General features: G+C 52.0%; 6 protein-coding genes across 6 annotated transcripts; 4 read left to right on the forward strand and 2 right to left on the reverse strand.

The window, feature by feature from the left end:
* Positions 1–1,194: 1,194 nt before the first annotated feature.
* Positions 1,195–2,748, forward strand: MAA_09891 (Low affinity iron permease, Fet4; the record flags this gene model as incomplete). The annotated part of the gene is made up of 1 exon (XM_007827889.1): positions 1,195–2,748. The coding sequence occupies one exon, from the start codon at positions 1,195–1,197 to the stop codon at positions 2,746–2,748; it is 1,554 nt and encodes a 517-aa protein (XP_007826080.1).
* Positions 2,749–4,609: 1,861 nt separating this feature from the next.
* MAA_09892 (polyketide synthase) lies at positions 4,610–11,452 on the forward strand (the record flags this gene model as incomplete). Its single annotated transcript, XM_007827890.1, has 5 exons — positions 4,610–4,923; positions 5,014–5,314; positions 5,372–8,833; positions 8,893–9,651; positions 9,728–11,452. The coding sequence occupies 5 exons, from the start codon at positions 4,610–4,612 to the stop codon at positions 11,450–11,452; spliced, it is 6,561 nt and encodes a 2,186-aa protein (XP_007826081.1).
* A 1,230-nt stretch (positions 11,453–12,682) lies between these two features.
* MAA_09893 (uncharacterized protein) lies at positions 12,683–13,453 on the forward strand (the record flags this gene model as incomplete). Its single annotated transcript, XM_007827891.1, has 2 exons — positions 12,683–12,741; positions 12,790–13,453. The coding sequence occupies 2 exons, from the start codon at positions 12,683–12,685 to the stop codon at positions 13,451–13,453; spliced, it is 723 nt and encodes a 240-aa protein (XP_007826082.1).
* Positions 13,454–14,398: 945 nt separating this feature from the next.
* Positions 14,399–14,825, reverse strand: MAA_09894 (uncharacterized protein; the record flags this gene model as incomplete). Its single annotated transcript, XM_007827892.1, has 3 exons — positions 14,399–14,492; positions 14,549–14,612; positions 14,684–14,825. 3 exons carry the CDS (start codon positions 14,823–14,825, stop codon positions 14,399–14,401), a joined length of 300 nt encoding a protein of 99 aa, XP_007826083.1.
* Positions 14,826–17,042: 2,217 nt separating this feature from the next.
* On the forward strand, positions 17,043–17,755 carry MAA_09895 (Acyl-CoA N-acyltransferase; the record flags this gene model as incomplete). Its single annotated transcript, XM_007827893.2, has 2 exons — positions 17,043–17,190; positions 17,289–17,755. 2 exons carry the CDS (start codon positions 17,043–17,045, stop codon positions 17,753–17,755), a joined length of 615 nt encoding a protein of 204 aa, XP_007826084.2.
* A 292-nt stretch (positions 17,756–18,047) lies between these two features.
* Positions 18,048–19,620, reverse strand: MAA_09896 (Purple acid phosphatase-lik; the record flags this gene model as incomplete). Its single annotated transcript, XM_007827894.1, has 2 exons — positions 18,048–19,411; positions 19,485–19,620. 2 exons carry the CDS (start codon positions 19,618–19,620, stop codon positions 18,048–18,050), a joined length of 1,500 nt encoding a protein of 499 aa, XP_007826085.1.
* Positions 19,621–22,317: the final 2,697 nt, after the last annotated feature.

A 22,317-nucleotide genomic window follows, 5' to 3' on the forward strand; every position in this document is an offset into this window, starting at 1 on the left:
GCCCTCCTGGGCTGAACTGGCCCGTCGAACCCATTGCCCGGTATATCGACGAGGCTTGATGAAGCTCCAGCCTGGAAGAAAAAGTTTTCTCCAAGGACCCAGTGTTGTGTGCCGAGAGCCGAAAGCCATCGCGATATTTGTACATGGCAGAGCAGAAGAGTCACCCATGCCCTTTGCGTCGGTCGGGCCTTCACGGCCGCACTACCTTTTTTTCTTTCTTTTTCAGATCAACTTGCAGACTATGGACTGGTCAAGGGTGGCCAATAAATGGGGGAGTAAGACGGGAGGATTCCAGCGTTCCATCCGTCTGCAGTCATCACTGGTGATGGTCGTGCTCGTCCGCCTCCCGCAGCTGGTCTGTCTATTGAAGAAAAATTTGGCGATCGGCACAGCCACAGTCGGCCGCGCCAAACGCGTTTTACGCATCGTGTGAAAATCCCTCATAGGAGTACATGTATCGATGTCCTCACAGGCACGAGATACTGCCTAAAATGGAAGTAGGCTTTTATGGGCCGGACGACGTTCCGCGTGTTGCAGAGTTGCCGGATACCCGTTGGACGGGGCTGAAGAAAAAAAGTCAAGTCCAATTTCTTCGATAAATAAATAACAGGGCTGGCATGTGATGTGGACATCTCGCCTGCGTTGCCTACATTATTGCTTGTTAAAATCCGACATCCCCTGCTGTTCGCACCGCCCATTGTTCATTTGTCTGCTCTCGCGAAACATATAAACATATAAACCAAATAGGTGTACGGTGCCGACTGTTTCCAGCTGTCAACCGCATCGGATCCAATTCTCAAGACTCCAAGCATCGTGGCCGCAAGCGCGCCGCGATATCTCAACACTGGCGACCTTTTCGACAACCCCGAGGCATGTTCACCTGGGCATGACTCTAATCGACGTATCAGAGGAGTACTGGCCGCCATAGCTTGATTCGATCAGACTCACTTGATGGAACCCGCGCTCTGAGCGTTGCAGCTATTTTACCCTGAATGTAGGGTGTCGACGACGACAAACACCTCCGGCTTGGTCGTCCAAGTTGAAAACTAATTTGTACCATGTATGTCGGGCGGCGACCCCAGATCCATCGGACTGACCAGGAGGGAAAGAAAATGAGAAGATTTGAACTAATCCTCGCAGATTCCAGCTACTCTTGTCCAAGTTGGCGCCCGCCCCGAGCTACGGCAACTCGACATGTTGAACCAAATCATCAACTGGCTCTCCGCCCCCGGAATCAAGGGCGCCATCGAAGAGAGGGCCCCGACGCAGCACGTCGCCCTCAAGTCCAGCATCGCCGACGGCAAGGACAGTCAAATCGCCGTGGTAAGCGACGCCAACGCGTCGGATTCCCAATCTGTCAACAATATCACCGGCTACGTGGCGCAGACCAAGACGGGCCGACTGGACCGATGGCTCGACGCCCTCGTCACGGCCTCGGGCTCCGAGCCAGTCTTCCTCATCATCGTCGCCGGTCTTTTAGTCTGGGCCTTCACCGGCATCCGCTACGGCGAGCAAGACAACTGGGCCGCTCTGATTTCCGACATCCAAGCCATCATCAGCTACCTGTTTGACTCGCTGCTCATGCGCCAGCAGCTCAATGGCTATGAGCGCCAGGTACGAGCCGCCGCGAGTCTGAGGTCGCGCACCCAGAGCCAGAAGAGGATGATGCGCCGCGTCCTAGCCAGTGGTCGGTGTAAACGCGCCCGTATCCAGGATGTCCAGGCCGCAGAGTCGTCCAGGTTTGGACCAGAGCTTCCCGCGGAGAACTGGGCCGGACGAGCGTCCAACTGTTTTGCCGCGTTTCTCGGGCACTTTGCCACCATTTGCGTGTACTGGGTGTGCATTGCCGTCTGGCTCGCGTTTGGGCGTTACTGCGGCTGGAGTGACCGGTGGCAGCTGTACATCAACTCGGCTACCTCGGCGCTCATGGTGCTGATCTTTGCCTTCCTGGCGAATATCCGCGAGCGGCACACGGTGTACATTGAGCGGTGCCTGGATGCTATATTCGAGGTCGATTCCGAGGTGGAGCTGAAGCTTCGGGGCCTCACCGGTGATGCCGAGGAGAATCCCGTCGTGGTCATTCCCGCGCCTCGCGTGAATGGGATCCAGCGCGCCATCTTCTACTACGCCGACGTCGTCGGGACCCTCGTTGGCATTGCGCTGCTCATCATTGTCATGGTCGTGTGGATCTGCATCGGCCCGGCGATGATGTGGGATGACAACTGGTGGCTTCTCATCGGCACGTATGCGGGCTTGGTTGGGCTGGTGGATGGATTTGTCCTGCGCAACGTCCAGCAGCGGCTGCACCAGTATGAAGAAACCGCGCTCGAGAGTGCCAAGCTCGAGGATGTAGCCATGTCCGATGAGATGGGTGTGCCTCCGCCGGATAAGGCCGTGGTCAACCTTGGTTCCGTCAACTATCGGCTATCCAACGCCATGGGCGTCATCTGCGCGCACGAGTTGACCGTTATTTTGGGCGTCGTCGTCGTCATTGGACTCATTGTTGGGGCGAGCGCGATGAAATGGACTACTACGGGACAGCTGCTTTGCAATATCCCGCCTAGCATCGTTGAGACATTCTTCATGATGATTCTCATCACGGGACATAATCTCTCCGAGGCTGCGTGGCGAGCTGATCTTCACAACATGTACTTGTGGCGACTGAGGATGTTGTCGTTTGTTGATCATTTGGAGAAGAGTGAAGAAGCAGCCACCGAAAAGACCCCGGATACTGTTGCTTTGGAGTAGACATTGGTGAGGCAGTGTTGCGGCGGCTAGACGGCATGCGTCGATGAGCCAAAAGGGTGTCTTGTCCCAAGCCGTTATTCACATTGTTCAATTCTTGTTTTCCCGGGACCGCATGGACCAATAGAATGTGTGAAAGAGTACCGGGCTAGTTTAGGTGTTGAAGAGGATTCACATGTAGGAAGCTTCCATGCTTCCATCTGACTGACTGATAGATGTCAAGGATCAAGTCGCGCCGGCCGAGCGCATCTGCTGTCGCGGACTCGCGGTTCAGTGATGCAGTTGGTCGGGGTTACTTTCACCGACCGCAAGCTATCAACCATCATTTTCAGTAGTTGACCAAAAGAAAAAGGCCGAGACATGTCATTTGCTTTACCCAACAGCTTGGCCCAACTGCCCTTTTGCAGGTTGTGACACCCGGAACCCAACTACACCGTGATGGAAACAACGGCCCGATTCAAGTCAGAAATGCGCCTCATTCAACGGCTGTTCAGCCTCAATCTGACAATGAATGGAAATCCAGCCGCTTAAAGTCCCCCCTACTATCACTGTTACACGATGCCAGGGTGCCCAGGTTCCTGAAAGTCGGAACGGCGAAAACCCTCCCATGGGCCTTCTCAGCAAAGACCACTTGCAGCTCCACTCGTCCTTCCACGGCAGAAACTTGGTCGTGATGCTGTGCCAAGCTGGTGCCGTGGCAGGAAATGCTGTGGACGGTTACATACATCCATGCAGGGGGCAGAAGCCAATGAAGAATGCACTTCCTTGTTCCAAACGCCAACGAGAAGCCGTATCGAGATCACACTGCTCCATTCCAGGGCTGAACAAAAGCCCTGACCATCTGATGAAATGATCACTGCGCTTGGTGGTGACCCGGCTTGTTGGTTCATGGCTTGGCAGCACATGATTTGTGATCAAGTGTAATTCCAGTCATGAAATTAGTCCGTGCTTTTCAGGCAAGGGTGACACAGGCGAATTCAGCTGTGAAGATACCGAGTACATCAGTCTTCAACCGGATATGACGCAAGGTGGGTTTTGCCTTGCGACTTTGTGTCTTCTGTTTGGTTACAACTTTAGACCACAAGCCATACAGTTGCTGTAGCATGACAACCATGACACCATACTTGAGATTAGCAACTGTACTATCGTGAGAATAATTGCTTCATCTCGACAAGGCCGGAGATAATTTCACTTACGGACATCTCTTCTCGTTTTGGTCTAGCAGCTGGGTGCAAGTTGTAAAATGGCCGCTGAACATGTAACTGTCCGTGCTGGCTTGGCCGCGGCGTTGTTGGTTCTTTCTATCTGTCAATCACATATCCGCGCCCATGTTCAAAGCAGTTCAGATGCCATGGCCTGTGGGTGGAGTCGCCGAGACAAAACTGTGAGACACCCAAACTGCAATCCTGATACATGGTCATGTTGTCATGAGACCAGTTACTACCCTGCCATAACCTGGGGATTCCATAATGAGGTCCCGCAAAAGGACATTCATGTCCCACATGAGGTTATCGGCAACGGTATGAGTTACCACGCTGCTGGTACGTGCGAATAAAGAAGCCCGAGCTTACATGACACAAGACGACAAAGACCGCAAGTCAGGGGTTGCATCGTATCATCACTATAATGACAAATGGCCTTGGTAAACCAATCTCGGCGGCCGGCAGGCTTGTTCGCATTGCTGTTGAAAAAAGACAGATGTTGTAGATGAACCGTTGATGTATATATCCATAAATCAATCCTCTCTGATGAAGTTGTTTCCAACCCCGGATACAGAGAGGCATGCAGACCAACTTGGCTTTTTGCAATACTACTCAGGCATGAACATGCTGATACTTTTAACTGGGTATCCTACTGAACCGAAATGATGACCGACACAACAGATGTTGTGCAGAAAGACCCGGAGCTTATTGCATTTGGCGATCTCGCCGCCTCCGAGTGTCTGGATTCTCTCCAGGGACTACTACATTCGAAAAACAATGCCAACCTTTCCGATTTCTTTGTACGTGTTAGTTTCGGCCTTCGCCAGTTTCTCGGATGCCTTCCATCCACGCAGCAACAACTCTTCCCGAGGTTCTCGACACTTGTAGATCTCCTCGACAACTGGGAGTGCGCTCCCGGTCGACCCGCATTACAACTCTTCTTGCTGAGTGTGCTGCAGAGTGCTCAGTTTATCCAGTTAGTTACCAGACCCATCTCCTGACTTCTGACTACTGCCACGGACATGGCGTTGCTTGCATGAGACCGTATCCTAACCAACACCCGCAGCCATTACGGCGGAAATGCAGCCACGGAATATCCGTCGGCGGCGGATGCGTGCATAATCAGCAGCTGTGCGGGAAACTTTACTGCTGCGGCCGCCAGCTGTTCCTCATCAGTGACTAGTTTTGTTCCCTTGGCGGTAGAGTCTGCGCTGGCTGCTTTCAGAACCGGCCTGAAGTCATTCTTGGTTGGAGAGACGATTGCGGTTGAAAGGAGTGATGCGTCAATGACTTGGTCTGCGTCGGTTTTGCCAACGACAAGTGCCACCGTTGAGGAGCTCCTCGCCTCATTCACCAAGTCCGCAACTGTAAGCTACTTGCTACGTGATTGGGAAGAGATCCTGCGACTAATTAGGTCTGAATAGGTATTGGAAGATTATGAAGCAATATGGGTTACTGCCAGAACCCCTACTGAAGTCACGACTCTCGGTGGAAGACCTCTTGTCTTGTCCGACTTTGTGGCAGTCAACAAGGACAAGCTGAGAGTCAAGTGGTTGGACATTGCATCTCCGTATCATGCGCCGCACCTGTTTAGCGAGCGGGATATTGATGAGATTATGGAAGGAGTTGCGGAAAATGCCGTGACGTCCGCGGCATCGAGAATCGCTCTATTGCCCGCATATTCTAGCGCCGACACAAAGACGGATTTCTTGGGCCGCCTTCGGATGGCGGTTGACGGCGCACTAAGACGGCAGTTAGACTTGGATGCCGTGTTCAGATCATGCGGCGAACGTCTAAGCCAGATGGGGAGTCGCAGATGTCGTCTCACAGCGATCGCGTATGGAACAACATCGATGCTCTCCACGACACTGCTTAACAACTTTGGGATTCATTTGGACATGACAGATGTGTCTCAAGTAACTGCTGATACTAGTCACATCCCTGGGAGGTTTGAACAATCCAAAATTGCTATTATTGGATATTCTGGGCGGTTTCCATCAGCGGACTCTACTGAAGCATTCTGGGAGCTCCTCCGCGCGGGTCGCGACGTCCACCGCGAGATCCCAGATGATCGCTTTGACCACAAGACACATTACGATGCGGAGGGAAGGGCTACGAATAAATTCCGAGTTAAGCACGGATGCTTCGTGGATTCGCCCGGTCTTTTTGATGCCCGATTCTTCAACATGTCGCCTCGAGAGGCGGAGAACACGGACCCAGCTCAAAGACTAGCCATTCTCACAACATACGAAGCCATGGAAATGGCAGGCTTTGTCCGAAACAGAACCCCCAGTACTCAAGACGACCGTGTCGGTGTGTTTTTCGGATCAACCAGCGATGACTGGCGCGACATCAACGCTTCGCAAAATGTCGACACCTACTTCATACCAGGGGGAAATCGAGCGTTTTGTCCCGGGCGCATCAGCTACTTTTTCCGTCTATCCGGACCAAGTCTTAGTATCGACACTGCATGCTCTTCCAGCTTTGCGGCGCTGCAGATAGCCTGCAGCTACTTGTTGAGCGGGCAATGTGATACCGCCATTGCTGGTGGCAGCAACATCATGACCAACCCCAACCTCTTCTGCGGCCTGGACAGAGCCCATTTTCTCTCCACCACCGGAAACTGCAACGTATTTGACGATGCAGCGAATGGATACTGCAGAGCTGATGCCGTTACCAGCGTGATTCTCAAACGATTGGAGGATGCCGAGGCTGACAACGATCCAATATTGGGCGTCATCGTCGCGGCTGATACGAATCACTGCGGGCATGCCGAGAGCATCACTCGACCGCACGAGGGAGACCAGGCCGCGCTATTCCAACAGATTCTCCGGCGGGCCAACTACGACCCTCTGGAGGTCGGCGTAGTCGAAATGCACGGGACCGGAACGCAGGTTGGAGACGCCACTGAAATGAGCTCCGTGTTATCGACGTTTGCGCCTCGAACGGAACGGTCAGAAACCCAACGAAACAGACCGTTATACGTCGGCTCCCTCAAGGCAAATGTCGGACATGCCGAAGCTGCGTCTGGTATCACGTCCTTGATCAAGATCCTCCTCATGCTCAAGCACAATGAGATACCGCCGCACTGTGGCATCAAGACCCGAATCAACCGCAGTTATCCTGCAGATTTGGCAGCAAGAGGAGTGTACATTGCAGCCCAACCCACCGCGTGGCCTCGTTATCCAAGTTCCACCCAACGAGCCGCATTCGTAAACAACTTCAGTGCCGCCGGTGGCAACACTGCAGTCCTGATGGAAGAGGCGCCACGACGGTCGGGAAATGTCCAGGAAATAGACAACCGTCAAACCCATCTAGTTTCCGTCACCGCAAAAACGGCATCATCTCTTCTGAACAATGCCCAATCGCTCGCGTCATGGCTTCAACATCATCCGGACACGGCGCTCTCCGAGCTCTCCTACACCACCACAGCGCGACGCACACATCACGAGCATCGAATAATGGTGTCCGCGGAAAACGTGCACTCGCTGATAAGAGACCTCGCATCACTGTCAAACCAAGACCCCAAGACGGTCAAGCCCATTCCGCCTCTTGGAAAACGGCCCCGGATCGTCTTCGCATTCACCGGCCAGGGAAGCCTCTACATCGGCATGGGCAGAGAGCTCTTCAACGTCTACCGGTCTTTCCGCCAGGATGTCACTCAGCTGGACCAACTTGCCAAAAACTACGGCTTCCCAAGCTTCATCAGCCTAATCAACGGCTCAACCAGCGCTGAGATTCACACCCTCAACACGGCCACCTCCCACCTAGCCCTTCTATGCACCCAGCTCGCGCTCGTCAAGCTCCTCGGCAGATGGCGAATCCAACCAACTGCCGTCATCGGCCACTCGCTCGGCGAATACGCCGCATTATACGCGGCGGGTGTCATCAGCGCCGGCGACGCGATATACCTCGTGGGAAGGCGGGCCTCGCTGCTGGACCAGCACTGCAGAAAGGGCACGCACGGCATGCTCGTCGTCAAGGCGTCGCGTCGGGAGACGGAGCGTCTGCTGCGCGTGGTAGGGAACGACGTCGAGGTGGCTTGCGCGAACCATCCTGGCGCGCATGTCGTGGCAGGCCCCAAGGACCAAATGCCTGCTGTGATTATCGCAGCCCACGGGGCGGGATTGGCAACCGTCGAGTTGGACGTGCCGTTTGCCTTTCACTCGAGCCAGGTAGAGCCTATCCTGCCGGGATTCGAGGCGGCCGCCGCGCAGGCCGGCGTTGTTTTCCGCTCTCCCAAGGTGCCTTTTATTTCGCCGTTGCTGGGGAGAGTTGTGGCGGAAGGCGAAGACGGCGCTCTCAACGTGTCGTATCTTGCGCGGGCTAGTCGGCGTCTTGTCGACTTTAGCACGGCTTTGACCGTGGCACAGGGCCAAGGGTTGTCTGGCAATGGTGTGATTTGGTTGGAAGTCGGAGCGCACCCTCTTTGCGCCTCGATGATTAAACAGACTCTCGGGGCGGGGGAACAGGTTCTGAATACGTTGAGAGAAAACTTGGGAGGATGTAAAACCATGGCCAAGGCGGTAGAGGTGCTGTACCTTGCAGGTATGGACGTGGACTGGAATGAATACCATCGCGAGTTTCCGGCAGCGCATGTGGTTTTACAACTTCCTCGCTACGCGTGGGACCTGAAGAACTACTGGATCGACTACAAAGATGACTTTTGTGTGAAGAGGAAGATTTGTTTGGGAAAGACGCAAGACGGGGAACGCCAGACTCGAGTCGAAACGTTCAAGTATATATCTCCTGTGGCGCAAAAGGTCATAGAGGAGACGCACACGCAGACCAAGTCTTGCATGGTTGTGGAATCAGACATCTTTCATCGGGAGCTATTGCCGGTTCTGCGAGGCCATGCCATCAATGGTTCATTTCTTTGCCCTTCGGTAAGTCCATGTGTACCGGATCTGCACAACGCCCACCAGCTCACTATTGTTATCTGCAGTCGCTGTATGCCGAGATTGCCCTGACCCTTGGCGAGTACCTCGTGCAAGAACGCAAGTTGTGTCGAGAGAGTACCGGGTTGGAGATTTTTAACCTCCGCATCGACCAGCCTCTTATTGCAAAGGACGATGAAACAACCCGCATCTTTCGAGTCACAACGGAAGCAGACTGGAGCTCCAACATGCTCAGCTTGTCTATTTCCAGTGTTGCTCCGTCTGGGGAGCAACCTGTTTCCCATGCTACCGTCAATGTCCGCATTGTTCCCGATCAGCGCTGGCTCGCGGATTGGAAGCGCAACTCACATCTTGTCATGTCAAGAGTCCAGGCGCTTGAACGAAGCAACAATAGTCAGAAGCTGCGACGACGCATGGTTTACAAATTGTTTGCCGCCGTGGTCGACTACAGTGACGCTTTCAAGGGCATGTCCCAAGTTCTGCTGGACACGGATGCGTTGGAGGCCGTTTCGACTGTGCAATTCCAAGTTGAATCCCGGGAGGGCCGGCTCGGTATGGATGCCAGGTGGATTGACAGCTTGGGCCATATTTCGGGCTTCATCATGAATGCTAATGATGCCATGAATAACCAAGAGCAAGTATTTATCAACCACGGATGGGAAAGGCTGCGCCATGCCGAGAAGCTCACGGCATCAAAGACGTATCGCGCATATTGCAGAATGCAGCTTGAAGAGAAGACGACTTTTGTTGGCGATGTGTTTGTCCTTGATGGGGATCGGATAGTAGCCGTGTACGAAGGAATCAAGGTATGTCGAGCCTCGCCAACCGCTTTTATTGCACTTTACTCCGCTCGTCTCTGTCTTGACCTCTAACACATCACAGTTTGTCGGAATGCAACGTCGGGTTCTCAATCATCTGTTGCCTGCGAAACGCCTAGTCAGAGGACAAGAGCCAGCCGCAACGGGGGCTGTTCGGCACGATTCCGACCTTTGCTATTCCGGTAGCAATGCCAAGAAAAGTGTTTCTCATGAAGTAGCCTCGGCCATCGACAATACGTCATCCGTTTCTGCGTCTGGGTTTGGGCCTGTGATGGAGATTATTTGTCAAGAAATTGGGATCCCACCCTGCGATCTGGACCCCGAGTCCCAGCTTGCCGACTTGGGCATTGACTCACTACTATCTCTGACCATTACTTCTCGCATTCAACAAGAGCTTGGACTAAGTATTTCTTCAGCGGAACTTCTTGCGTGTGGGCTGGTAGGCCAAGTACAACACCTGACGGGCTGCGAGGGCAGTTTCGTCTATTCGTCCTCAACAGACGACAACTCCTCCAATGGCAGCGAGGTTGCCAGTGCTTATGAGAGCGTCGTTTCAGCCACGAGCGAGGTATGCATGTCAGAAACATCAGACGGCGATTCGATCCGAAGCGTGTTGTGGGAGACGATCGCCCGCGAAACGGCCACACCTGTCGACGAATTGTTGCCATCTACCTCTACTGCCGACGCCGGCATTGATTCTCTTCTTGCCATAATAATTGCAGGGATACTGAGTGACAAGCTTAGCGTCAAGATTACGGGAACCACCGTCATGGGCTGCGAGACTCTTCTCGATTTAGAGGTAGCGTTACGCAAGATTCTCTGTAACTTGCCAAGCCCAGGGTCAGCAGGAGCTATAAAGACTGGTTTCCCAAGCGCCCCTACGACGCAGGTACTTGATGTTATTCCCAAGTCCATTTCAGCCGAGAATTCCCACGGATCAATACTCTCACGAGACTCGGCGGCAGCCTCTGTGCTTCTGAGCGGTTCAGTGAGCACGGCCAAGTCCGTCTTGGTCCTTTTCCCAGATGGATCTGGATCAGCCGCATCATATGCCAGCCTAGCTCCGACATTTTCCAAAGACGTGGCCGTGTACGGAGTCAATTGCCCCTGGCGCAAGAATGGCCTAGAGTTGATTCGGAAGAAGATCACGGTCTCTCAAATTGTAGCCAGGCAACTGGTTGAAGTCCGCCGCATCCTTGAGACTCATAAGTTGCACGGTTGGCGAAATTACCCCAGCGGGACTCCGAATCTGGTGTTTGGGGGCTGGTCCGCAGGAGGTGTACTTGCATATGAAGCCATACGACAATTAGCTGATGAAGGCGTTCCTGTGAGGAAATTGCTTTTACTAGACTCACCGGATCCCTTCGGTTTACAGATCCCATCGAGGAAAATGTCTTTCTTTTTGAAAGATGTACTAAGGTTTGGGAGAACGGGGAACGTGGCAGACTGGATCCTCCAGCATTTTGATGGCATGGTCGAGGTGTTGGGAGCTTATTCGCCGTTGCCACTTCCAAGCAATACTGACCTGGACACTTTGCTAGTATACGCAAGGAAAGGGGCCAACAATGATTTCGACGACCAAGAGAGAGAGCTCAACGTCCCTGGTAATCGTGACATCAGTTGGATTCTGAGAGATCGCACTAACTTCACTGCTACTGGTTGGAAGCGCTTGGTGGGATCCGAAAGGATTGGCATAGAGATCTTGGACCTGGCTGATCACTTTACAATGATGGACGATGTACATCAGCTGAAGCAACTCGGAAATATGGTGAATAGCTTTTTGAGATGAACAAGTATAATATGCCTGGTAGACTTATACGTGCTTTGAACATGAACTCGGGAGTAATGCATGAAATAATAATTACTTTCCGAGGTGATGAACTTTACCACGGATCTTGTGAGTCTCTTACTCTTACTGGATCGCGAATGCTTGCGATTAAAATTCCCGAGAGAACAGCATGTAGGAGGCGTTTGTGAGCTCGAGAATACAGCCGACTTCTTCTGGACGCAAGGCGCTTGCTATTTATATTCATTTTGCAAGGTGGCCATTCTCAAGGGCTTGTTTTTATGAAGTGAGCAGAGGGATCAAAGTTAAAAGTTTCGCAGACTCCCGTATTATTGAAAAGGCTGCTCCAATCAAGTCGTCAATAGTTTCCTGGCGCGACGACTCCAATTCAGCAGCTCAAGGGATACCTGAGTGGATTCATGTTGAGACATGGTCTCTGCGACCCGTGCTATATGGCACTTGAAATCCTCTTTAGTCGCAGCCAGTGTATCTGCGTGTTTCAGTCTAGTAGCGCTATGGCTCCTGTCTTTGACTATCTCTTTAGCTGTCCAATACGTTCACAGACACCTACTGGTTGACGTTTCACTGCCGGCAAATTGCTGTGTCACTTGAAGTAGCATCAGGTCTCCAGATTCACCGACACAAGGATGATCTTTTGTAGCGTCATGCCTTGCTCCGGTAATCTCAATGCTTAAGCTAGGTGTGACATGAGTATGAAGGTTACAAGGTCAAGCCGCCGCCGACTTCACAGACGTGCATATGATTTGCCATCAACACCCACGCAAGCGAATCTGCATTCTAGACGCGGTAGCATTAGTCACATGGCGTGACATGACACATCACAGTGAGACACGGCCCAGCAGGACGCGACGGTACGCATTGCGTTTTAAAAGAGACCACTACTCCGTACAACACAGAGCTTGATTGTAAGCATACACCCTCCTAACATTGCTCCCGTATGCAAGACAAGACAGAGAGACGATAAATTCCTGCGTCTAGGATACAGTTGTGTCGGCGGTATCACAGGATATTTTGGGTTGCGTGTCTCAAAAGGTTTCTAGGTGTGACAAGGCGTGCATATATGGCGTTTGGGCATGTATTAGTAGTCTGGGATTCCCTGCTTCTATATCCCGCCCCTTTGCATATAAAGACGTAGTACTCCCCATCTCTATATCCCATTCACAACCCAGATCCTCCTAACCATCTCATCTCTCACACACCCAACAACTCATCATGATGGTAAAGACAATAACCCTTGCAGCCCTAGCGGCTGTACTCAGCCTCACTACAGCGTATGTTTGTTCAAACCTATTCGCTTTCATCATACTAACCCGCCACAGCATTCAGCAGCAGCCCATGAGCCCCACGGCAAATGAAGTTCCTGGAAGCCTCGAGGTCGTAGCCGATGAGCCAGAAAAGGTCGAGTTCCTAGGATACGTCAATTCAACCGACTTGGCAAACGCGGACTGCCCGCAATTTCCCCGGAATGGCCAAGACACCAAGGTGGGCGAAGTCTGGGAAGAGAACCCCAATGACTGGTACGCCCAACCGTTAAAGTGGTGGAATCACAGACATGCTTTCGAGCCTGGATTCTGCATCGAGACTCGATTTGGCTGGGACAAGGACACGGGGAGATGGTTCAAGGCCAACCATTTACGAGACTCGGCAACCTACTCCGAATGGTACCTGAGCGACTGGGCGTCTTTTGGGCCCGATTTTGGTGAAGGCATCGTTGGCTGGAATGCTGACAAGGCACGATGGCAGATTTGCAGGGGTGATGTGCCAAGCTGTGGCGGCGGCTCACGGTTCGCCATGAACAAGAATGAATGCAGCAGATTCAAGATCAAGACGGGGCGTGTTATCATAGCGTGTAAGACGTACACCAATGACAATAATAGGATCTGCGGCGAGAAGAGCAGGAAGCACCATGGCCGTAAGAGATGCGGTACGGGACGGAACTCGCATTATTGGTTTGGGACAGAAACGGGATGTTGGGAGAACTAGGGTAGTCCGTCGCGGCAGTACTGCAGTATTGTGAAGAAGGAGAATTGCTGAGATGGGCAGAAACTTGATAGCTACCTGTCCATGAGATGGAGTTTGAATCATCGTAGCACTGTACACGGATTGTCCCATCTTTGCAAACACAAGGGCAAACTTAGCGGTGTCGTATCGCTGACTGCAAATCACTGAATGAGCAACGTGATCTAATTCTCTTATTGTGAGATTGACAATGGAAATGTGTCAGACCTCGTTCTGGGAGAGACGTCCGCTGCTGAGTAGGCCTGATATACGACACACGCCCCAGCGGTTGAGTGATCAAGTCAGCGCTATTAAGTTATCACATCCACCCATGGATTTATCATTATTACATTTTACAGTTTCTTCTTACATATTCATATTCCTTTTAATATCTATTCAATTAAATATTAGTCGGAAATGCTCAACGTAGGTGCATCTCGATCCGGCCACCGCAACCTATCTTCTTGCGTAGATTAGCAATAAAAACACCACAATACTAGCATTTTCTTGATCTTGATCACTACACTCTTTATTAGGTGTTCCTATAATCATGACTCGATAAGAAGAGCTGTTAATCAGCATGGAGGCCCAAGCTTTTTATGCGGAAGACCAGATAGTAAGGCAGGCCAAATACAACAACACGGTTCGGCTCACGTCGACTCTGAGAAAGCCTGAAATCAGTATAGTTATCTATATATAAAAACGTACACTGTATTATAAAAAAGCAAATCACACCATAGAGATTGTTTTCTAGACCCAAAGATTATTGTGAGAGGGAAACAGAAAATGAGTACAAAGTCATCGTGGATAACTTGGACCAGATGTGTTCATGATGACAGTGTGTGAAGAGATGAAGTTGAACGACGAGGGGGTTACGGTTAATCCGGGATGAATTGCCGTCTTCCACCATCTTGAGTAATCCTGCTAGAATTACCAGCAAAACACTGATCGGATGGTGGTTCCCGGGGGCAAGTTCTGCTGAATACCAGCGCGCTGGTACTTGTCTCCGGAACATCCATCATGACTAGAAATGTATTGGCCACATGCTTCATTTTGCGTGAGGGGAAGGAGAAAACTCACGAGTAAAAGTCGCAAACATGACCTCCCGTGTTAAAAGACTGGACCTCACATTCCGGGACCTTGTCTATATTTGATTCATTGTCAGTGTCTCCATCGGTGGTCTGAGCGTACTCGGCCAAGATTAAGTAGTCTTACAGCAACTGTCAATAGGCACAAATTGGTCGTCGCAGTCCTGGAGGTTAGGCTGCTTGCATAGTGTGAGCTGGACGGTAACTCCGCCAGCCACGGAAGAGGCAGCAAGAGAAACGATGGCAAGAATGGACGCGGAAAACTTCATTTTGAAGAGCTTCAAAGATGATGTGTCAATGATTTCGAAGGGCTGTTAAAGATGGAGAGATGTTATAGTCTTGAAAATTGTTGCACTGTAATGAGATGAATCATGAGAGTCGTTTGTATGTAGACGAGACCTTATTTATACCCGAGCATCCCTCTCATTTTTTCTTTTTGTACGGGATTGAGGAAAAGTCTTGCCCTGGACACTATTCTCCCCCCGAGCGTTCACCGTCTCATTACGAAATGTTGCATTTGCTCTCGCCACTGCGCATTTAAACCATGTACAATCGCCGACAAGTCCGCGACCTGGCATCAAGACTCCGCCGCAAGGATCGCCCGAGTTCCGGCTTGGTGTTTCTTTTGCTCATACCCAACCCGCCACTTTGTGGAGGGCCGCCTATTCAGCCGGCCTCATCGTGCATAACCGATATGCACCCTCCGCATTTAGCGTCTCGTTTCCGCATTCTTAACTGAGACATTGGCATCGTCGAACCATCTCGCCCTTCTTCGCTTAAGAAACGATGCATATGATGAACTGATCAGGGAGACGAATTTGATTACCATGAGACAGCCTATGCGGATTGTTCTGCGCAATGGTCCTTGGGCTGGAGTCTATAAATAGCCTCGTCCAAAACGTCCAGAGACCAACGTGTCGAAACTGGACAAACCTGAGCGATTCTTGCCTTTTGCAAAAGACGGCAGCGTTGCAAATGTCCACCCTTCAGCTAGGATGGCTGACACGAAATGTGGAACGGCGTAGCAACTCGTTAAGCGAAGTCCATTTGTTCCTGGGCCAGGATATTAGTTTGGCCAATCTTTTCCGTTTCTGATTCCAGGGACGACTTTGAAACCCCGATTGGCTGACACTGTCAGCATCGATGCGGAAATATAACGCAGGCAATACAACATATCAGATTGGTATTGACCTTGGACCCGGCGCATCTCCATTGGCATGGTAAGTTGCTGCGTCTTGAGAGGGTTGGGGGATGTTTCATGACGTGGACGAGCCGAAGCAAGGCACACCAGTAATGATACTAACCAACCTGAGACCAAAATAGGTCATATAAAATGGATGCCAAAATCATGGTGTTTAGTACTTTACCCTTCCTCCTCCATCCTTGACCTGAGGAACGGAACTTTGAGTTTAGCATGCCAAATCTGACGACATCTCATTGTATCTTTCTGGCTTCTGGGGTACGACAGGACAAGTCTAAAGTTATATATGCATGGCGTGAGTCTTTCCATTAAATCGGCCTCTTGTCGTTGAGCGTCTTGAATTTGGTTGTTGGAGCAGTTTGTACGAACTACATACATTGACTACAATGCACCTTTCTCAAACACGAGCAAGAAGGGCCACCCGCGGGCGCAGCAAATACTGTCAAGGCCCCGGGCTCAAGCAGTTGTTGTCGAAACTGGTGGCATGGGTAAACAATAACAGTAATACGAGTATAGACATGTACAGTCCCGTGGTATTATCACCCCCGCTCCGGCGATGACTGAGTGAACGTATTTTACATAAGAGACTGGTGTGTCCAACTATTTTATACCCACTGCTGATATCCCAACGCGGTCTCAGGGTGACTCCACGTAGTTGAACGACGGGTTGGTACGGCGAAGCTTAGTTGTGCTTCCTCTTGTACAATCGCAGTCATGCTCCAGATGTCCTTTTATTGGTGCTGCCCCTGCTCGATGCTTCGGCGATGCCACGTTCTACTAGGCATGAACTGGAGATGCCAACTTGTTCATCGATTCTTTAACTGCTTATTGGTTACGGCCCGGAGTTATGTGATTCTGCGGCAAAATTGGCCAGTTTCTTCCATGTAGTCCAACATCCTCCTGACCCTGCCCCCGAGTCGTCTCTATTCCGGCCCGCTGCCGATGCAGACAGTGGCACAGAAGTTGGCATTGTTTTGACGACTATTTCGTCATCGTCACTATAATTATCGGGGTACTGAGGCCGAACCGACGGACAAAGATGATGCAGGGAACTGCAGACGCGATACCCTAACCCTAAGCGCATCCGCGCTCAAGTGCTGGGTATTGTCCCATTGGGCGAATGTGGTCTCAGGGACACAGCCACTGCAATTCGGTGGCATCAAATATTCAATGTTGGAGTCTGGTTGACCTGACATCCCCATTCACGGTTGCTGCTCTGAGTCATACCGCGACACCCAAGAGAACCGAGTATCCGTCACAGCCGCCTGGCCGTGGTGAACACTCGATGAGAACCATTTCCAACAGCAACATCCGACCGAGAAAGTCGATGGAATATTCAGTGCAACTCATTCAACCAGATGAGGCTGGAGTCGACTTGTTCCTGACCCGCTACAAGCCATTCCGCCTTGCGGCTTTACAAAACGAACCGTCCTGTAAGCAACCGCGCCATGCTCACCTCCCGAGCACGTCTACGTTTCATGGATAATTTCCAAACCAACAGCCATCTGACTGGTGATGTGTGCGCAAACAGTCTTTGCATCAACCTACACCCGCGAAGTGTCCATGGCGGATGATTTTTGGCGTGGCCGGTTATTGAACCCGAATGCCAAAACGTTTGTAGCGATACAGAAGCACGACGGCGACATTTTGTCTTCTGTCACGATTGTCCGCGACGTGTCTGTACCAAAGGGGGTCAAAACTCAACTTGGTCTCGAGGCAGACCACGAGGCTACGCAGCAGGTGTCGCATTGGGAGGTCAACGCAGTGTACACTGCTCCGGGAGCTCGACGAAGGGGCCTGGGAAGAAGAGTCATGGAGGCGGCGGCCAAAGAGGCACAGGAAGTTGCGGATTCCGAAGGCAAACCGTGTCTCATCACAGTGCTCGTCAAGAGGAAGAATGCCGCTGCTAGAATCTTGTACGAGAGGGCTGGGTTTCAAGTCCTGGGTGACGATGACGGAGATGATGCGCTGCGGCTGTTTCTTTGGACGGCTCGCTGACGTAGGCAATTGATGTTTTGTGGACAAATATATAGATTCTAAAAACGAGGTAATGAATTATTTACAATAGCCATCACAGATCGGTTGTATTTTTTAGCATCAAGGCCGCATCCCAAGTGAAGACATAATCCGCGCGGCATCACAACCCCCATCTTCTGGCTGCTACAAGTTCAGCAAGGACATCTACCTACAATAAAAATAGACGAGAATCGTATGTTCTGTTCCTATATACCAGTATATACGCAACTATTTACCATCATTGATTTCCCCACCAGACATGTACAAGCCAGTATCACTGCTCTACAAACTGCCGGTCATGCACCTTATACAGGGTAGACGTATCCAGCAACTCCCCCGTCGCCGATCTATAAAAGTCAATCTTCATGTGCTGCGCATCCAAAAAGCTTATCGTAGCATAGCTAAAGTCGTCAGCGTACGCAAAAGCAGTATACGCCGGCCTCGTCCCGACGGCACTCAAACCCTCGATATTCCCCGCACCCCCCGCGACAATATACACCGGCGCCTTGGGATTATCCAAGCCCGCGGGATCCGCCGTCCCGTTGACCACGGGCCAAAAGCGCTGCGAGTTGTGCACATGCCCAAAGACGCCAAGGTCCACGCCGTACCTGTACAAGAGCGCCTCGAAAGCGTCGCGGCAGGGCTCGCACGCCTCGCCGCCCGTCGTGTACCAGGGCCGGTGGCCGGCCACGACGACCCAGGGCGTGACGGCGCGGTCGACCGAGGCGAGGTCGGCCTCGAGGAACTGCAGCTGCTGGTCGGGGCGGCCGAAGGGTCCGCTGTTGAGGCCGGCGGAGCCGTCGGGGCCGTCGGGCGCGCCGGCAAAGTCGGTCTCGGTGTCGATCATGACGACGTGCGCCATGCCGTACTCGAAGGAGAACCAGAATGGGGGCTTGGCCAGTTGTTTGGCCTTGTTGGCATTCACCTTGGCCGCGGCGTCGTGCGACGTGGACGCGAACGAGGTGGGCATGCTGCTGCCGAACCGGGTCATGAAGTCGGTAAAGTTCTTCTGGCCGCTGGGGCAGAGGCCCGTGAGGTGAGGAACCTCCTCGCAGGCGGCCTCGTGGTTGCCCGGGCTGGCCATGTAGGGCTTGCGCGAGGAGATGGGGGCGAGCTGGTCGTAGAACTGCTCCAGGATGGCTTGGAAGGCGTTCTTGCTGTCAAAGGCGTTGTGGCCGCGGAGGATCCAGTCGTCGGCGTAGCCAAGGTCGCCGGGGTGGATGACGAGTTCGTACTCGTCGATTGTGTCGGCGAGGCGCTTGATAGTGGTGTGGTTGAGCGAGGGCGGGATATTGGGGATCTCGTCTCGCTTTGTCTGGTCCATCTGGATGGTGTAGCCGTCCTCGCCGTAGACGCCGAGGTCGATGATGGCATTGATTGAGAATGGCGTCTTGTCGCCGGCCAGGCGCGGACTGAGGAAGGATGCCGTGGTCGAGTTGGTCGAGACAATTTGGTAGCAGTATTTGGTGGCCGGGCTTAAACCCGAGATGGTGACTGTGTTGAACCAAGTGCGGGAGGATGGATATGTCGAAGCAGACGTGGTAGAACAGACTTGCTCCGTCAAGGAGCAGTCAGATGCGCCGTACTTGACACATGCCTTGTCCAGCTGCTTGTATGTATTCCAACTCACGGTGATGCCTAGAACAATGACGATGCCGGATTAGCCTCTGTCTTTTACCGATCCCCCCTCCATGGTGAGCGTTGAACTCACTGTTGGGTCCGTTGACGGCAATGCGCTGTTGAACTGGGGTTGTCAAATCAGATGGAATCGGAGGCAGATTCGCGCTGGCGGCAATGCCGACGGCGAGAATCACAACGCCCCGGGCGCAAGCAAATAAAGTGACCATCCTGTGGCTGTAGTTGCTTACGGATGTCGGCCGGCGCAATGGACTCAACAGTAAGCTTCGCCGAGTCCTTGAGAAACAATTTGATGTCTCTCCGGGCCGTTTGTGTCTGGCATCTACATATATATACATTGCGCTAGACCCTCCCGACTTGGCTATCGAAACTTCCCCGACATGCTCGGCCTGCTCGCCAGAAGACAGAGTTGTCAGCTACCCAATTGTGATACCTAGCGTATTCTCTCGTGGCGTGTCCATGAACCCTGATTGGCGAGATCTGCATGTTCGGCTGTCATAGACCGTCTGGCAAGTCGCAAGGCCCCCCCGGCCTCGGTTCGCACTCAGAAATGGCTACTGCCCGCTTTTCTCGGTCACCAGTTCAAGTTAGGTCCGGGAGAATCATCTCATGTATGAAAAGGGCAGGAGAGATTCTGGAAGAGTCGGCATGAGGACGAGCTTGCACACGAGCGCGCACGATGCTCCCCGGCTCCCGTTCCTTGACAAAGTGGAACCGGGCAGATGCTAGTTCCCGATGGAGTTGGAAGAGAAGCAACATTGAACTAATCAACTGATGGCTTGGGACGCTATGCCGCTGGGGTAAGGTACGGATATAAGTTGTGTTGTACTGCGTCGTAGTATCGACAGGGAACCACGCTCTTGTTGCATGGACCAACCGCAGCGGCGATATTAAACATGGCCTCTCGCCGTTTGGACAAATCCTGCCTTTGGCGAGCCATTCAATCGCCGCTGCCTACACAAGCCGTGGAACCTAAACTTCAAGCGTGGCCAGATTAGATCCACAGGACCCCGTCGTCGACGACAAGGTACGGGTATTTACAGGAACCGGGAGTATCTCATGTCCGTGCTCGGTAAGCGGATCAAGGATCGATTCGACAAATAGTAGATCTGTCTGTGTAATTTGCCGGGGTGTTGCGCTGAAAAGCTTGGAGACTTGTGGCATGTGATTGTACGCACAATACGAACTCCAAAATTGCTCTCCAAAAAAATATGTGGCTGTACATTGAGTAAAAGCTGAAGACCTCATGGTGAAATACAGAATCCTGGTAACGTGTCGACCAATTCCCTGGTCACATTTGTAGCAAAGGCACGGTTCAAAGATTCTCCCAGAGCAATGGACCGTCTTCATGCACCACGTCTCCGAGCATCCTCACTGCCCGTTTAAGCGGATACAAGAACAGTGCCACGGTAGCAGTAAAGATGGAGCTGCGGCCCTCTCAATGCCGCAGGCCCGGCATTTCATCTGCTGTTCGTCGCACACTTGTTGGCCTTCAAGTCGGACGGTTTTGGCTTCGCAAAAGGGTCGCCGTGCCAAGTTCGTGTAGTTCATCCAACTTCATCCGTCATTTCTGTCACCGCCAGCGACACGGTTACGTGGCATGCTACACCGTCTTTGATTAGAAGCTAGCCATCGCACACATCTTCCCAATTCGGAAGGTCTGTGAGTGTAATTGACAGGGACGTCTAACCCGGCGCATGCCGCTCTATGCCATCTTTCGACAAAGGTCGGGGCGAATCGTGCGGCTAGAGTTCCGACACACGGTCGAATAGCCACATACAGTGCCTGGCAAGGAAAATAAACTCAAACGTGCTACTTGTATTTACTAAGAACACTGTGATCTGGCGTATAGATAGAGAATGTGCGCGAAATATGCGCGAGATTCTTGCGCCGAGAAGGGTATGCACTTTGCGTATAAGTGCGACGAAATTAATGAACCACTTTTCCAGAAACTGGTTCGAGTATAGATTGGGAGCAGCACTGGCTCTCTCCCAGACTGCATGCAGAAACAAGTTAGTTTCGGGAGCGCACGTGGTGATGCTAGCAACTGTCCCGCGGGAAGCATCTGTATTTCTCACATTTGTATTGTAGCCTTGTGCCGAACATGGCGGTACCGAATATCTCTTCATTTGGAATACATCTACCATGTATACTATCCCCAATAAGAAAAATAATTCGGGACAGAACATTCCACCTCAAGTGGAAACTCCCAGTAATTCCCATCAAGTTGGTTTGCCAGCACTCGATGCCCTTGTTACCGAAACCTCTGCCACCCAGCCGTGTTTTCTTCAAGTGGCCTTTGCCTCCCTCATTTAGCAGTCACGCTGCTTTCCTAACGATCAAAAGATGAAAGAGCAAGCCTCTCAACGGCAGAGCATCTCCCCTTGCACCATTTTGATCTTCCGACCGACGTGAGCATTCCAGGTATCGTGCTGATCAGCCATCAAGGCACCGCCGCCGGCCTGTACAAAAAAGGAAATAACATCTGCAGCCACAAAGCCCTTCGCAGCCAGCGGGCTACAACCATGCATGTAAATGCATTTGTCCCAGAGAAATATGGTAGAAGAAATATTAGGAATTCATCAAGAAATCTCAAACAAGGGTGCCAGCAAGAATAAAGGAGTCGACAGCGTCATATGTCAAGTTTTGTTGCTCGTCGGCACCGTCGGTCCGCAGAATGAGGCGGATACATGCCCGCGGCGCGCCCACGACAGTAACCCAGCAAAAGGGCTGAGAGAAATTAGAACAAACTCCATAAATTGGAAGAGAATTTTGTAATTTTAAACGGCTACGCACCTTTTTGCAACGATGGCCTGTGCAAGGTGCGCAGCGGTCGCCAAACCACATGTGATTGCGAACGCGACATTGTCTTCCCATGACGGGGGAAAGCCGTAATCGGCATTCCA

Source organism: Metarhizium robertsii (assembly GCF_000187425.2).
Source record: "Metarhizium robertsii ARSEF 23 chromosome Unknown MAA_Scf_4, whole genome shotgun sequence".
NCBI lineage: Eukaryota > Fungi > Ascomycota > Sordariomycetes > Hypocreales > Clavicipitaceae > Metarhizium > Metarhizium robertsii.